At 37.4% G+C, this 14,331-nt stretch overlaps 2 protein-coding genes across 2 annotated transcripts; both read left to right on the forward strand.

The window, feature by feature from the left end:
* Positions 1-628: 628 nt before the first annotated feature.
* LOC137736349 (uncharacterized) lies at positions 629-6,862 on the forward strand. The gene is made up of 9 exons (XM_068475633.1): positions 629-787; positions 1,233-1,432; positions 3,405-3,524; positions 3,679-3,716; positions 3,844-3,953; positions 4,035-4,127; positions 5,971-6,007; positions 6,086-6,127; positions 6,227-6,862. Exons 1-9 carry the CDS (start codon positions 629-631, stop codon positions 6,310-6,312), a joined length of 885 nt encoding a protein of 294 aa, XP_068331734.1. The 3' UTR covers positions 6,313-6,862.
* A 3,195-nt stretch (positions 6,863-10,057) lies between these two features.
* LOC137737316 (proline-rich receptor-like protein kinase PERK9) lies at positions 10,058-14,269 on the forward strand. Its single transcript, XM_068476758.1, has 8 exons — positions 10,058-11,641; positions 11,849-12,259; positions 12,341-12,427; positions 12,568-12,638; positions 12,726-12,802; positions 12,947-13,088; positions 13,559-13,720; positions 13,807-14,269. The coding sequence occupies exons 1-8, from the start codon at positions 10,582-10,584 to the stop codon at positions 13,975-13,977; spliced, it is 2,181 nt and encodes a 726-aa protein (XP_068332859.1). The 5' UTR covers positions 10,058-10,581; the 3' UTR covers positions 13,978-14,269.
* Positions 14,270-14,331: the final 62 nt, after the last annotated feature.

Below are 14,331 nucleotides of genomic sequence, written 5' to 3' on the forward strand. Positions count from 1 at the left end.
AGGAAAAGTCGTGAAAAACTAAAATACTAAACAAAATTGAACTTATGTGAAAAACTAAAATTAATAATCAAAATTTTAGGAAAATGTTTGATCAAATTTTCAAAAGGAGTGTATGTTTAGTCTAAAAAATTAAAAAAACAAGGCGCCTATATCAAAACGCCCATTTTTTATAATCTTTTGTCCATTCATGTAGAAATCATGCACAAAACAAACTGCAAGTCAAAACCTGCATAAAACCAAATTAAAGTCAAACCTCCAATGGCATGCATCACAAAGTAAATATAATCAAAACAAGTTGGAAGAAATTTCAACCCGAATCAAGTTAATGTGATATTTGATCCCAATCAATTGTTTAATATATACTTCAGATATAAAAGAAATTAGCAAATGAGAAACAAAATAGCAAACATGCAACAAACAAATATGAGAAATATGGAAAACCCCAAAATATGAACAATATGCAAAACCTCAACAAAATAATTAAAAGAAAACCTCATTTTAATTCAACAAAACCACAATATAAATCACATTCGTTTTGATTTGAAAATTACCTGTGAGAGATCGGAAAATCCGGATTAGAATCTTCCAATTTGGAGGGGTTCCGATTCGAAAGGGGCAAGGAAAAATCATGGTTTGGAAGAAAGAATCCGCTAGTAGGACAAAAGAATACCGGAGAGAGAGTGATTTGCAGGAAGAGAGGAAGAAAGGAGAGAGAGAGACTGAGAAAGCAGAGGAGGGGAGAGAGAGTTTGAGAAAACCAAGAGGTGAAATGGGTGTGACGGCTAAGGTTTGTAAACTTTAGAAATTTTATAAAGCATTAAAGATTAGAATACCTATAAATAACTTACTCGTATAATATACAACACAAAACCTATAATCAAGTTGGCTTGAAGCAACTATTTCCAACTTGAAGGAAAGGGGTTCGAATACTCACGTCACCAGGTTAAGGTAATAATTTTATAAAATATTGTGCAAAAAATGTGATGTATCAAATCCACTTTAAGAAAATCTGCATAGCATTTCTAAATTTTTAATATTTTCCGATAAACGTTTGATAGTTTGGACGGAGAAGGTTGGCACTTTGGTAAGCAAAAGAAAGGCCCTGTGAAAGCTGATCGTTGGTTTCAATCTCAGGGAATTATGGTGCTTAATTCCCCAAACCCGCTGCGCTGCTCCACTGAGTCACTGACCCGCTCTGTTCCTACTCGTTCGCCTACCGCTTTCTTCAAAAGATCTTGTCCAGACCCGGATTTTCCACCGAAGTCCCGGCCGTCAGGTTCGTCTCCGTTCGTTGGCAGGCACCCAGTCCGGACGGCTCGCCTCCAAGCGGTCTGTCAGTTCGGACGAATCCGATGCTTCATTCGGGTCTCTGGGCACTTCATCCGGCGTCCTCCGCCATTGATTTTCTCACATTGTGTCACCGTCTCAAGATATGCGCTGATTCTGCTTGTTCTCCAACTGTTTGGTTACCGAGAAATTAATTGACAAAATGAATGGAAAGTTGGAGAATTGTTTGTGTTTGTGATCTGCAGTCTACAGATTGAAATTTTGTGTTGTAGTCTCTTTGAGAGATTGGGTGGGAGCTAGCCAGTGGGAAAGTTGAAAATTTTAGGTACTTCTGAATTTTCTCAGCTACCAAACACAGATGGGTGCTTGAATTGAACTCCATGTTTCATATTGTGAAAATCTTGATTGAGATGATTTGGAATGCAATCCATACACTAAGTGGGACAAAGTTGAAAATTGACTTGCCGCGAAGAATTTAGTAACTTTAGTTTTGAAACTTGATATGATTTTCTAATGAAGAGAAAAATGATTCGTGTGAAGTAGTAATAGTGGGGGTGTATATAATATGTCTGTTAGCAGTGAATTACTGAACAAGACTAAAACATGAACTACAACATGAGAAGAATTAACCAGAATTCGTGTATGCGATGACTGTAAGAGTATGAGTATGATTCTTACAAGTCTTGAGATAATTGATATTATAAAGAAGTTTAAATCTTATAAGGAATGCAGTCTTGAGAGAAGTTCCAATTGGTTTTGGAAAAGAACTTAGTGTTGGAACTTTATAAGGTCTCATAAGTCTTTATGGTTTGTATAACTTTGAATCCTAGTCCAATTCTGATAGGGATGGACAGAGGAGTACTATATATATGGTTCAAACCACTGCTCTTGCGAAGATCAGCTTATGTTGTTCTAAGTCCTATTGATTAGAGAAGCCATTGTGATCGTAAAAGAGGAGAAGGTTTCAAGCACAGAGGCTGCAGTGGCTTCTTCATCAGGATTGAATAATGCAGGTATGTTTTAAAGGCTTTGGTTCTTAAGTCTGCTCAATGCAAAGTTTAGATTAGTTGTGGTTCAATTGGATGAATTCTTGTTCCTTGGATAAGATGTTACAAACTTGTTCTTACAATGACCAAAAAGAAAAGCATGTTGGAGAACAATTTAGAAACAATAAAATAACAGAAATACAGAACCAAAATACTTATACTTTATTATTCACAAATACTTGCAATACAGAATGCAATAACACAATAATTACAAAAAATTAATATGATACTAACTTGAATGAATTGAAGGTAGAGACTAGCGCAAACGCTATGTCCTTCAAACAGTATTTCCGTCCCACTCTTGTGCTTGTGGTTCTACAACGTCTGCTCGACTAGGATACAACTACCTAATTCTACAACCCGCACTGGATTATAGAACTCTAGCGAATTGTTTTGTGTGTTTACTCTCTGGAAAGTTTGTACGGAAGATAAAGAGGAAGAAAAGATAATCTTTGATGGAACTGAGGACTCCAGTTAATCATCAAGTCTAATCCACACAACCATATGGCCCAAGCTTTCAATCTATTTCCAAATGGTCTAAGTTTTAATTACTAAGAAACAGGAATAAGCCTATATAAAGGCTAGTGAAAAAATATTGTTGACCAATGTGGGACAAGAGGGTCTTAAACTCCAACAAAGCATACCTGCAGCAGTTCCAGAACTTGAAGCCATGACGCCAAGCTTTTCAGTGAACCTTCTCTTCTCTTGCAGATGATAAAGAACTCGACTTACAAATAGGTTTAAGTCCCAATATGAGCGTGTGTTCTGTGAGAAGAGAGGCCACTATATATATTTACATATAGTCTTTTCCATAATAGATAGGATTCCCGATTAAAATCCCTATAGGAAACAAATAATTGTTTCCTTGTTCCATAAGAACTGATCGCAATGCTATACAAAATCCTTCTTTGTCAAGGATCAGCATTCCCCTTATTAACAAGACTTTTCTATCAAACTGAATACATATAGCCGGTCCCAAAACTTCTCTATCTCATACTCATATTCTTACAATGTCTTCATTATATGAATTGCGAGAAGATTCAAGATATCATTTCCCTCTCTCTCGTAGACCACAAAAAGGAAGGGTTGGATCAATCAGGGAATAAAGGGCTCGGAGTCCATCGCAGATCATATGTATCGCATGGCTTTGATGTCCTTGATTGCTGGTGACGTTCCTGGCTTGAATAGAGGGTTGGAGCTTGGATGCTATATGATGGCCTATGCTCTTTATCATTTTCTAATCGGACTTGCTTGATTATACATGTAATTGATTTGCCACTTGGACCTTTTTCTGTGCAGTACCTTATTTTCTCGTGTTTTGCCTTCCCTTACCTCAACAGAACAGGCGGAGCAAGATACAAATAGTGCACGACACTGCAGAAGGTATCTTATGTTCCCTTGTTCTTTCACGTTATTCTTCTGTATTATATTTACAATGGATTTAGTGTGATACCTATATATGTGTATGTGTGTGTGTTTTGATAGTAGATTGCAATTGAACTATTCTCAGCTATTGTCGGAGATATAACACCATCTGATGGCGTACCGAAAGCAGTGAAGAGCAGAATGGAGCAAGCAGCTTTGGATGAAATGTGCTTAGTTCTTGGTGGAGGGATTAGGGTTGATCATTAATTTTTATCTTCCTGGAACTCTTTTTATATCTGAAAATATTCATTTTCAGAATTCTATTAATTGGAAAAGTTCTTATCTGCAGCTGAAGAGATCAAAGAACTTTGGATGGAGTATGAAAATAATTTGTCCATAGAGTCTAATCTTGGGAAAGATTTTGACAGAGTCCGTATATTTAGGCATTCGTATTTAATGTTATATCGACATGCTTCAATATATTAGGCATACAGATGAAATGTCTAATTTAGTTCTTTACTAGAAATTAGGTCCGCGTGTTGACTCAGGAACCAGCTGTTTCAGGCGTAATCGGATGAATAAAACACATTTAAGTTGAATAAATTCAACACAATTATGAGCAAACAAAAGGATACACGAGTGAATGAGATCGATAAGATAAGCAGTTTTGCTTTTATATATATTCAAGTGAGTTGACATATAAACACATTGTACAATGAGTGGGAAGAAACTGAATGTCTTTGATTAGAAAGAGATGGTTTCCAAAAAAGTTATGTTTCCTTAAGAAACAGAAGAAACATTTAGTTCACACATATAATATGTGTCATGCAGTGTAGGCAGCCATTTCAACAGGTAATTAAAAATAGAAAGTGTTGAGGACTTGGTTAGGTAGCTAATTTTGTAACCACAACTATTCAAAAGCAAAAATAAGTAGAAGGTTTGTTTCCATACGAAACTGAAGAAATAGAAGCAAGCTGCAGTTTACAGATAGTTTGCCCCAGCAGTTAAGACGGCAAAATATATGCCCCGCAGCGTACATACCTCACTTGTGCAACATATGCCTTACACTGGAAAAAACATCAAAAATTAAATTCAAATTTGTAATTCATGGACAGATTTGTTTTACATTTTTATAATCAAATCAGTGGCAGTGTAGCACGTAAAATTACAAACTTAAAGCAATCGGAGAGAGCAGAAATTAAGATGTAGAGATATCCTCAAACTTGCAACATATTGTATGGAAGCTAACCGTAGAGGTTTGTGAAGCAAACTGTGGAATGAGTTGCAATCAATTGAACAAAAACATAGTAGTTTAACTAAAAAATGCATGATGAAATGGATTCATTGTTTTCATGCATGACATAACTCTATATTATTCCATAAGTCAACTTAATATCATTCCACAAAGTGAAATTAGAATGCTTACTTGTCGTAGAAGGGGCAATGCCACAATGAAGGCATATGGCGAAACTTAGTAACTTGTAGCATTCATTGCATTTGTAGCCGATATGATTTTGCCTATCTGATGGCATCTGCCAACACAAAAAAGGCCACTAAAAGGATGCCAAGTCTATTTTGATTCTTATGACATGCGATAAATAAAACAGATAGATAATGTTTTCCATATCAATAGCATACCAAGAAATGTAAAGGACACAATACGCAGACCCTCTCTCTCTCTCTCTCTCTCTCTCTCTCTCTCTCTCTCTCTCTCTCTCTCTCTCTCTCTCTCTCTCTCTCTCTCTCTCTCTCTCTCTCTCTCTCTCTCTCTCTCTCTCTCTCTCTCTCTCTCTCTCTCTCGCAAACCCTTCCTGAAACCCTAATTGAACAACGGCAAATGATACCTACCCGGTGACCCACCATCTTGCCCAAAATGGAGAGGACAAAATTGCCCTTTGTAATAGACCATCCCCACCATCGGATTGTAATCTTGGATGGGCAAAAATGTAATTAAATAATTTGAGCCTCACTGAGGGCCGGGCTTCCCAGCCAAAACCAACACATTTGGGCCTGGCTGAGGGCCGGGCTGCTGACCCAAAACCAACAAAAAGATCAGATTGAAACACTATTCATTTCTACAGTGCCATTTCCAACCTTTCTTTAGACTAAATAAAGTAATGTTGCAACACAAGAAATTTACTCATTCCTACTTGCGTGTGTGCGTGCTGCGTGCTTATATGGGCTGACAAGAGTTACGCATATAGACGTTTCAGACCTTCCACTATTACTTAAGATTTCCCTTCATTCAATATGGTTTTGCAATTCTGTCCAGGTTGAAATGATTCTGCAAGCGTTGGAATACGAAATGGGTAAAAGTGTTTCATTCTTTTGCTGTAACTTTGTTAGCTTTCTTATCTTCCTCTTTTGATATTATTATTCCCAAACAGAACATGGAAAGGTGGTGGATGAGTTCTTCATCTCGACAGCAGGTGGATCGATTTATTTTGATGCTAACTAGAGTAGGAAAATTTGTGATTTCTGCTATTTGTAACTGCTCTTTTCTTTTTGTTTGTCTTCTTTTTCCCCATGCAAATTCCGAACCGACCTAGGAAAGAGTTGGGCAGCTGAGATAATTGCCAGAAGAAATTCACGATTAGGCAAGAGTAAAAAATGATATTTCTCACGGCATGGTTCGCAGTCAAGCCTCCTTGTTGAAGTTGGCCGCCACCCTGCTGCACGTTCCTTGTTAACCATTTTTTCGTCTTCTCGCATGAAGGGCAAACAAGGATCTTGTATTCTAGAGCAGCCCCAACAGGATTATAGGATCTCCAGTTGCAGCTGTGGAATCAAAGCATACATCCATGGAGGCCCGGGTGAAAGTAAAGGTACGGTAATCTCCAAATATATGAAGCTGCTTCAATCTACCAGCTGAACACCAATAAACACTGTAGTTCTTGTAAACTTTTCTCATTTTTCATTTTTTTGAATTTTCAAATGGTTAGTTTTTCTCCTTCGTATACCGGAAACACATCGATTAGATATGTCCCGGAGTGTATCAAGTTAGAGTAGCCCTGAAAAATGAACTTCTCTTGCAACAAACTTGCTTAATTTTCAGTTAAGTTAGTTTGGTGAGATGGAGGTTGTCAGGTTAGGCTTATATTGTGGATTTCTGAGTTTAAGTTAGGCGGATTGGGCTTAAAGCCCTTTGTTCTATTTTCTTCAATTTTGGGGCAAATTTTCTAGGAATTCCTGCGCCTAAAGTTAAATGTGACCTAAATCGGTAAATTATCAATTAAAAAGCTTAAGCTCAAGGTTTGGTAATATGGTTTGGTTGACATTTTAACGATCAAATGTTAGAACAACTTTCATAGCATAGCATGGATATATCAAGAATGTGGTCTCTTATGCTTATAATACAATACCATTTAGAGAATTTTATATATGTCTTATAATTGGCACGAGATGTTATATGTTAAATAGGTAACGGTTTTCACTCAACTCAACCTTGTTACAGAGAAATTTTAATCAGACTTGACAGAATGTAATTGATTTGAGATATTACAACAGACTCATGTAATATCTTAGTTGCAAAGGAGTTCTCCAACTCCTCTATGTCTAGAAAGTTGCACCACATGCGGCATCGTTTCAACAATGAAGCGCAAGAATACGAGGTCGATGCGCGGGGAGTAGACTTTGGGAATCTTCATGTCGTGGTCGTGGTTGCAACTTGCATGTGTGTTTTCACTGGATTTCGGCTTTTCTTCCCACGATCTTATCACTTGGGCAGAATGGATACTGTGCACGCGCGTGCTTCATATTTCGCGGTTTGCTTTTACTTTTCTTCCCCAAGGCCACGTTGACACCTCCTCCATTCTGAGAAATTTTTCAAAGTGATTAGTTTTTAAGCAACTACAAAAGTACGATATTTATTAAGCAAATTAGAATTCGTACAAACTGAGGATAGTGTGCTTAATGAGTTTCGATAAAAACTTTGTCAGGGATTTCAACCTGATCAAAGAAAAAGAGTGTCCCACACAACATAAAACCTATCCTCAAATGAACAATCAAACTTACAATCCTTCCTCGAAAAGAATATCGTGAATCAGATCCGCAAAAAAAATGAACCCACTTACCGACTTACCCATTAATCTCATGCAAATTTGATTTAGAAATTCAGTCTAAATAACATTACTCCACATATTAACTTTAAAAAAATAAAGGAGTCATTGAAATTTTAAGCAACAGTAAATACCCAACAATATTTTACATATTAGTAATTTAAATTATGACGAAGAAATTCAAACTAAAATACAAAAGAGAAAACACATTACTTTAATCAATTTACATATGTGTGGTCATTCTTTGCCGTAGATAAATCACATTTTAGGATTTAGATTTCAGGTCTCGAATGATACGATGGTAGCTTTGAAACCGAGCAATCTCGACGTCAAGATCCACAAACAGCAACCGGTGGAGGAGCTTCACGGGCGGCAGCAGCAGAAAAACAGCAACAGACGGGGCATAATTAGGGCATATGACCTGACCCACCACCTCCTCCACTTTCAAACATTTGACAATTCCGCAGACATCCTCTGTGAGAGAGAAAATGCTCCTCCTTTTAAATGATAAAATCACAACACAAAATTACTTTCTCTTAATCCATGCTGGGCCGGCCCCACCGCCACCAGATTAAACGCGCTATTCAATATATTATATTTCATAGCATCCGATAGCTTGTCCATAAACTAACAGATTACTTTAACCCTGCATGCAGTCTTTTCTTCTAATGTGAACAAAATAAAAGATTATGCTCGGAGATTGTCCTTGTTCCCATCGAGAATATGCATATATGTATATAGAGAGTTTTAACAAAAAATTCACGATATTGTTTACTTTAACGAAAAATTATATTTTTACACTAAAAAATCAAACCTAAGACTATTCACTTTACCTTTTATTTTGTCATTATCGTTAAAACTCAAAGTTTTCAAGTTATTTTCATTAGTTTTCCTATGTATATATGTGTATATTGCTGAGTTGCTGAATTGTTGACTTACAAAAAGAGTGGTGTTTATATATACACATTTTTTATCTTTCATACGTCACATCTCTCAATTATTAACCGTCAAATTAAATGAATTGAAGATGTTCAAAAGACAAATAAACAAGAATATATAAATATATAATAAAAAAAATGTAAATATCACATTCTTTACAAAATTCTAAACGAATATATACATATATATATATATATATAATAAATAAATAAATAAAAAGTTGCAATGGATTTGGATTGGGGGTCCGAATCCTCCTGACCAGATAACATAGACAGTTGGATTTTGATCCAACGGCTACAATTATTATAACTTTAAAATGATCATCTGTTTGTAACCATTGGATCAAAATCTAACTGTCCTTGTTAGGAAGATTTGAACGCTCTGCTCAGAAGAGGATCTAAATTCAAGCTGGATTTGGTAGCATTAAAGAATGTTGTCAAACTCGTGGCTCCAAAAGTAAACTCCAAAAAACTACAGACTACAGGCACATTACAGTGATTATTCTATTTGTTTATAGTATTAAATTATATTTAAGGACGAAATTAACGTTTTAGGGAGGTGAATATTTTACTAATTTAATTATCTTAATGATAGAATAATTCCATTTTATATGACAGCTTACGTAATAACACACTGCAAAAACTAATACATGTCTCCCATATCTTTTCAAACTTAAAAAAAATTTGGGCAGAAAATTTTCCACGGACGTATGATATTACTCGCGTTAAAATCATTAAAAACTCACAAGGGGAAACAGAATGAAAAGCCAAGATTTTGATAATACTATTTAAAAATATTTTGTTTATATTCAATTAATTGATAGTTATTATAACGTATCAAACTTTATAAAAACAAATTTATGAAATCTAAAAATATTTGAAAGGAAACAAATGAAAAAGGTCCAAACTCCATAAGATTTAAATTGCCCTGACCAAATTGCACAATGCGTTTACGTTGCGTAAAAAGCCAACCACATTAATCTGTCAATAATTATGATTATTTTTTCAACCAAAACAATAAAAAAGAGTTTTAGAAAAAGAAAATACCATATAAATTGTCATCAAACAATAATAATAAGAAAATTTTAACGAAAAACTCACAATACTGTTTATTTTAACGAAAAATTACATTTTTACATTAAAAAATCAATTATAATACTATTCACTTTACCTTTTATTTTATAATTTTTATCAAAACTCAAAATTTTCGATACTCTTTCATTAGTACTGTTTCCTTTCATTAGTAATTACTCTTTCCGAGTCGTTTTCAGTTTTCGCAGAGTACATTTGAGACCCCACAAGCCGTGTGTTGAACTTCCTGTGCAGAGTTGGGAGATAAAGAAGTTTCAAGAGATCAAAGTTTTGGGTTTTTGTTTGGCCATCATTGACGAAGTAAAGGTAAGTCCTTTCCCGATTTTACCATTTGGGTTTTGCTTTTTAGTACCAAGTTGTGATAATATTGTTGCTTCTGCTGCATTTGGTCACTAAAAGTTTGGAATTTTGAGTGTTCACTTAGAGAAAGATTGCTACTTTAATATCTGTGAAATTAGAATTATCTCTCACTCTTTGAAGTTAGTGATCTGAAAAGCCTGTTTGCTGAGTTGGGTTTCTGGGATTTTGATCACAGAAGAATATTTTGATGTTTTGGAGGTGATTGGTTGGTGGAGTTTGGTGGTGGGGGAATTTGGGGAATTCCATTTTTTGAAGTTTTTGGAGATGTTGGTTTGACAAAGACTTGAAACTTGTCGCTTGGGTTTTTCTCTAAATTTTGGCTTTTTGTATTGAAAGCTCTGGATATTTGTGAAAGGATTGAAGATTTCGTGATTGATTGAAGGTTGTGGTGTGTGAGTTATATGGTATCCATTACTGGATTTTGGGTCTAGTTAGATGGCAACCACGTCGCCATCTCCAAATTCGTCTCCATCCGCCGTGCCGCCAGCTTCTAATACTACCTTAACATCTCCGTCAACCGCCACACCGACACCGTCTTCTCGGCCGAATTTGGATTCACCAGAGTCCTCTAAGGCAACCACTAAATCTCCGCAACCTGTTGGTTCATCAGCTCCTCCTCCAGCCACATCCTCACCACCTCCAACACAAACACCTCCTCCAACTCCACAATCTGCTTCACCGCCAACCTCGCCGCCACCACCTTCATCCAATGTACCTCCACCAGCTTCTTATTCTTCACCCCCACCATCAACTTCTGGTTCTCCACCCCCACCATCATCAAATCCACCGAAAAGTTCACCTTCTCCGCCACCACCAACATCTGATCCACCTGCAAGTTCACCTCCTCCGCCGCAATCTCCCGCACCAGTGAGTTCACCTCCACCTCCACCCTTTTCAAAGCCGCCTGAAACTTCACCGCCACCTGAAAAGTCTCCTCCACCTCCATCAAGTCCCCCCAAAAGTTCACCACGACCGTCACCATCAGACCCACCACCGAATTCACCCCCATCTCCAGCAATTGTGCCACCCATAAGTTCACCTCCACCATCAGCATCAACCCCCCCTGAAAGTTCAGCTCCACCACCAGCATCAACTCCCCTTGAAAGTTCACCTCCTCCACCAGCATCAATGCCTCCCAGAAAAGCACCCCCGCCTCCTAGCCGTACTACTCCAGCCCCACCTGGCTCTCAACCAACCCCTTCACCTGCACCACCCATCATAAGAATGTCACCACCTCCCCCCTCACGGGCTTCTCCACCAGTTCCTTCTCAAATTCCAAGTCCACTAACAAACACTTCCAGTCCGAATGTACCACAAAGTTCAAATTCCAACGGCATTGGTACTGGAGGCATAGTGGCAATTGGTGTAGTGGTAGGGGCAGTAGTGCTTAGCCTCGTTGGATTGATTGTATGGTGCATGAGGAGGCAAAAGAAAAAAGTATCCGGGCTTGAAGGTTATGCTATGCAATCCACTATGGATTCTTCTCCACGATCAGGTACCTTCAGTCATACATGACGCAGTTGATTCCTTGTTGTGTTATTATGAATGTGGGATTTTCTGTTTAATCGTATTTCTAAATTTCAATAAGTTCAACATACTATTTTAAGAATATATTTAGCCTCACTCAGATCAGGGTATGGGATAAATTAATCAGCTCATATAAGCCGTTGTATTTAAGAAGGCTTTTGTAACTTGTTTCCAGATTCATCCTTCTTGAAGGCGCATTCTTCAGCTCCCCTTGTTGGAAGCCGTTCTGGCAGTGAGTTCATGAGTCCTCCACCAGAACAAGCAGGAGTTGGAAATTCAAGACCATGGTTTACTTTTGAAGAACTAGCTAAGGCCACAAATGGTTTTTCATCTCAGAATCTTTTGGGCGAAGGCGGATTTGGTTGTGTTTATAGGGGATGCCTACCAGATGGGAGAGAGGTGGCAGTAAAACAACTAAAAATTGGAGGGGGTCAGGGTGAGCGAGAATTCAAGGCTGAAGTTGAGATTATTAGTCGCATACATCACCGCCATTTGGTTTCTCTGGTTGGCTACTGCATCTCTGATAACCGAAGGCTGCTCGTCTATGAATACGTCGCTAACGATAGCCTTTATTTTCATCTTCATGGTATATCTATAACAGAGCTTTTAAGAAACAGTTAGTGATAATGGTTCCGTAATCTCATGTTTTGCACCTTGCAATTTTCAGGAGAAGGTAGGCCAGTTCTGGACTGGGCAACTCGTGTTAAGGTTGCTGCTGGTGCAGCTCGTGGGATCGCTTATCTTCATGAAGACTGTAATTATCTACCCTTAGTTTCTGGATTCTGATAGCTGAATGTTTGGGTTACTATATCCTCATACGATTGTTTTATCGGTTACATAATTTAACTGGAAGTGTTTTGTTGACCAAGTTTGGTTTTATTTGTTTAATGTCAGGTCATCCTCGAATTATTCACAGGGATATAAAGTCGTCAAACATTCTTTTAGATAACAACTTTGAAGCTCGGGTATAGCATCATTTCACTCAGAGCACATTTCAGTACTCCTATATTTTGGTTAGGTTGTAGCTCATGGTTTCCTTCTTTACTTTACAGGTTTCAGATTTTGGACTTGCCAAATTAGCGCTTGATTCAAATACGCATATAAGCACACGTGTGATGGGAACGTTTGGGTACGTCAGCAATCCAGTGTTGGCCCACTTGCTTTCCACTTGTATCAAACCTATTCTTGAGGTTTCTTCTAGATTTTAATTTATACTGTCATCACAAACATACCTTTCATGCCTGATAATGTATTGATTCCGCTTGATTTTCAGATACGTGGCTCCTGAATATGCATCAAGTGGGAAATTGACTGAGAAGTCTGATGTTTACTCTTATGGAGTTGTGCTTCTTGAGTTGATCACTGGACGGAAGCCTGTAGATACATCCTTGGGAGATGAGAGTCTAGTTGAATGGGTAAACTTACATCCTCTTTTCATACTGGACATATCATGCTGCAGTGTTTACATTACTTTGCTTCAATTCGATAATAATGTTTTGATATTTCATATTTTGAATTCCCCAATTTATTGAGTGAGATCTTCTGGCCCTATAGTTTTTAAACAAGGAATGCATTGAAATTCCAGAACCGTCTTACAGAAAGAAATCTCAATGCATGAAATCTTTTTTACTGTCTGATTATGCTGTCAATATTTGTCTGGATTCAGGGGGCACAATTTAGTCTCGCCTTAGTTGTGAATCATTTCATTTTTTTCAAAAGTACGTGAATAAATGCTTAATAAAGATGTGAGACCGTACTTAGGAAATATTTATGTAACAAATTGACAATATGTTTATAGAATGAAATAAAACTGTATAGTTAACCAACTGAATGTTCTAAGGTCAAACCCAAGCTTTCCTGACAAGAGACGCATTTTACTATCCAGGCTCGGCCGTTGTTGAGTTATGCTCTTGATAATGAGGATTTTGAATGCGTGGTAGATCCAAGGCTCGAAAAGAATTATGTGGATACTGAAATGTTCAGAATGATCGAGATTGCTGCTGCTTGTGTGCGACATTCATCTGCTAAGAGACCACGAATGGGACAGGTAATAAGAAGCTGAATTTTTTTTTATAATGTGAATTCATTCACTACACCAGCATAAGCTAACATCATCATTCTCACTGTCCTCAGGTTGTTAGAGCTTTTGATAGTTTTCTTGCTTCCGATATAAACAACGGAATGAGAGTGGGGGAAAGTGAGGCATTTGACTCGGCACAACAATCAGCTGAAATTAGGTTGTTCCGGAGAATGGCATTTGGTAGTCAAAATTACAGTGCAGATTTTTTCAGCGAAGAGGTATAGTACACATTCGGAGAGTTAAACACTGAACTGAAAAGGGTTTTGCCAGATTGAGCTAGATTTGGATTCGCTCAGCTGGGACCCTGATCTTTCTGCAACTGGAACTGACTGCATCGGATGTATAGATTGTTCCATCGTTCCTGTAAAGGTCCATTTTTAGTTTCTGCCTATATTATACGTTTATGGACCGCCATTTTTTGCCCCTGTAATTACTTAGCCTATGTATGATGATCTTATTGCATCCACCAATATTTTTGGTGGTGTTATAAAGGTAATAATTCAATTTTGTTAACCATGGATCCTATTCTTCCCTCTTTTGCTTCCCCTCTTTCACAACTCCATGTTTTGTGATTTATA

The sequence above is a fragment of the Pyrus communis genome, chromosome 6, assembly GCF_963583255.1.
Source record: "Pyrus communis chromosome 6, drPyrComm1.1, whole genome shotgun sequence".
NCBI lineage: Eukaryota > Viridiplantae > Streptophyta > Magnoliopsida > Rosales > Rosaceae > Pyrus > Pyrus communis.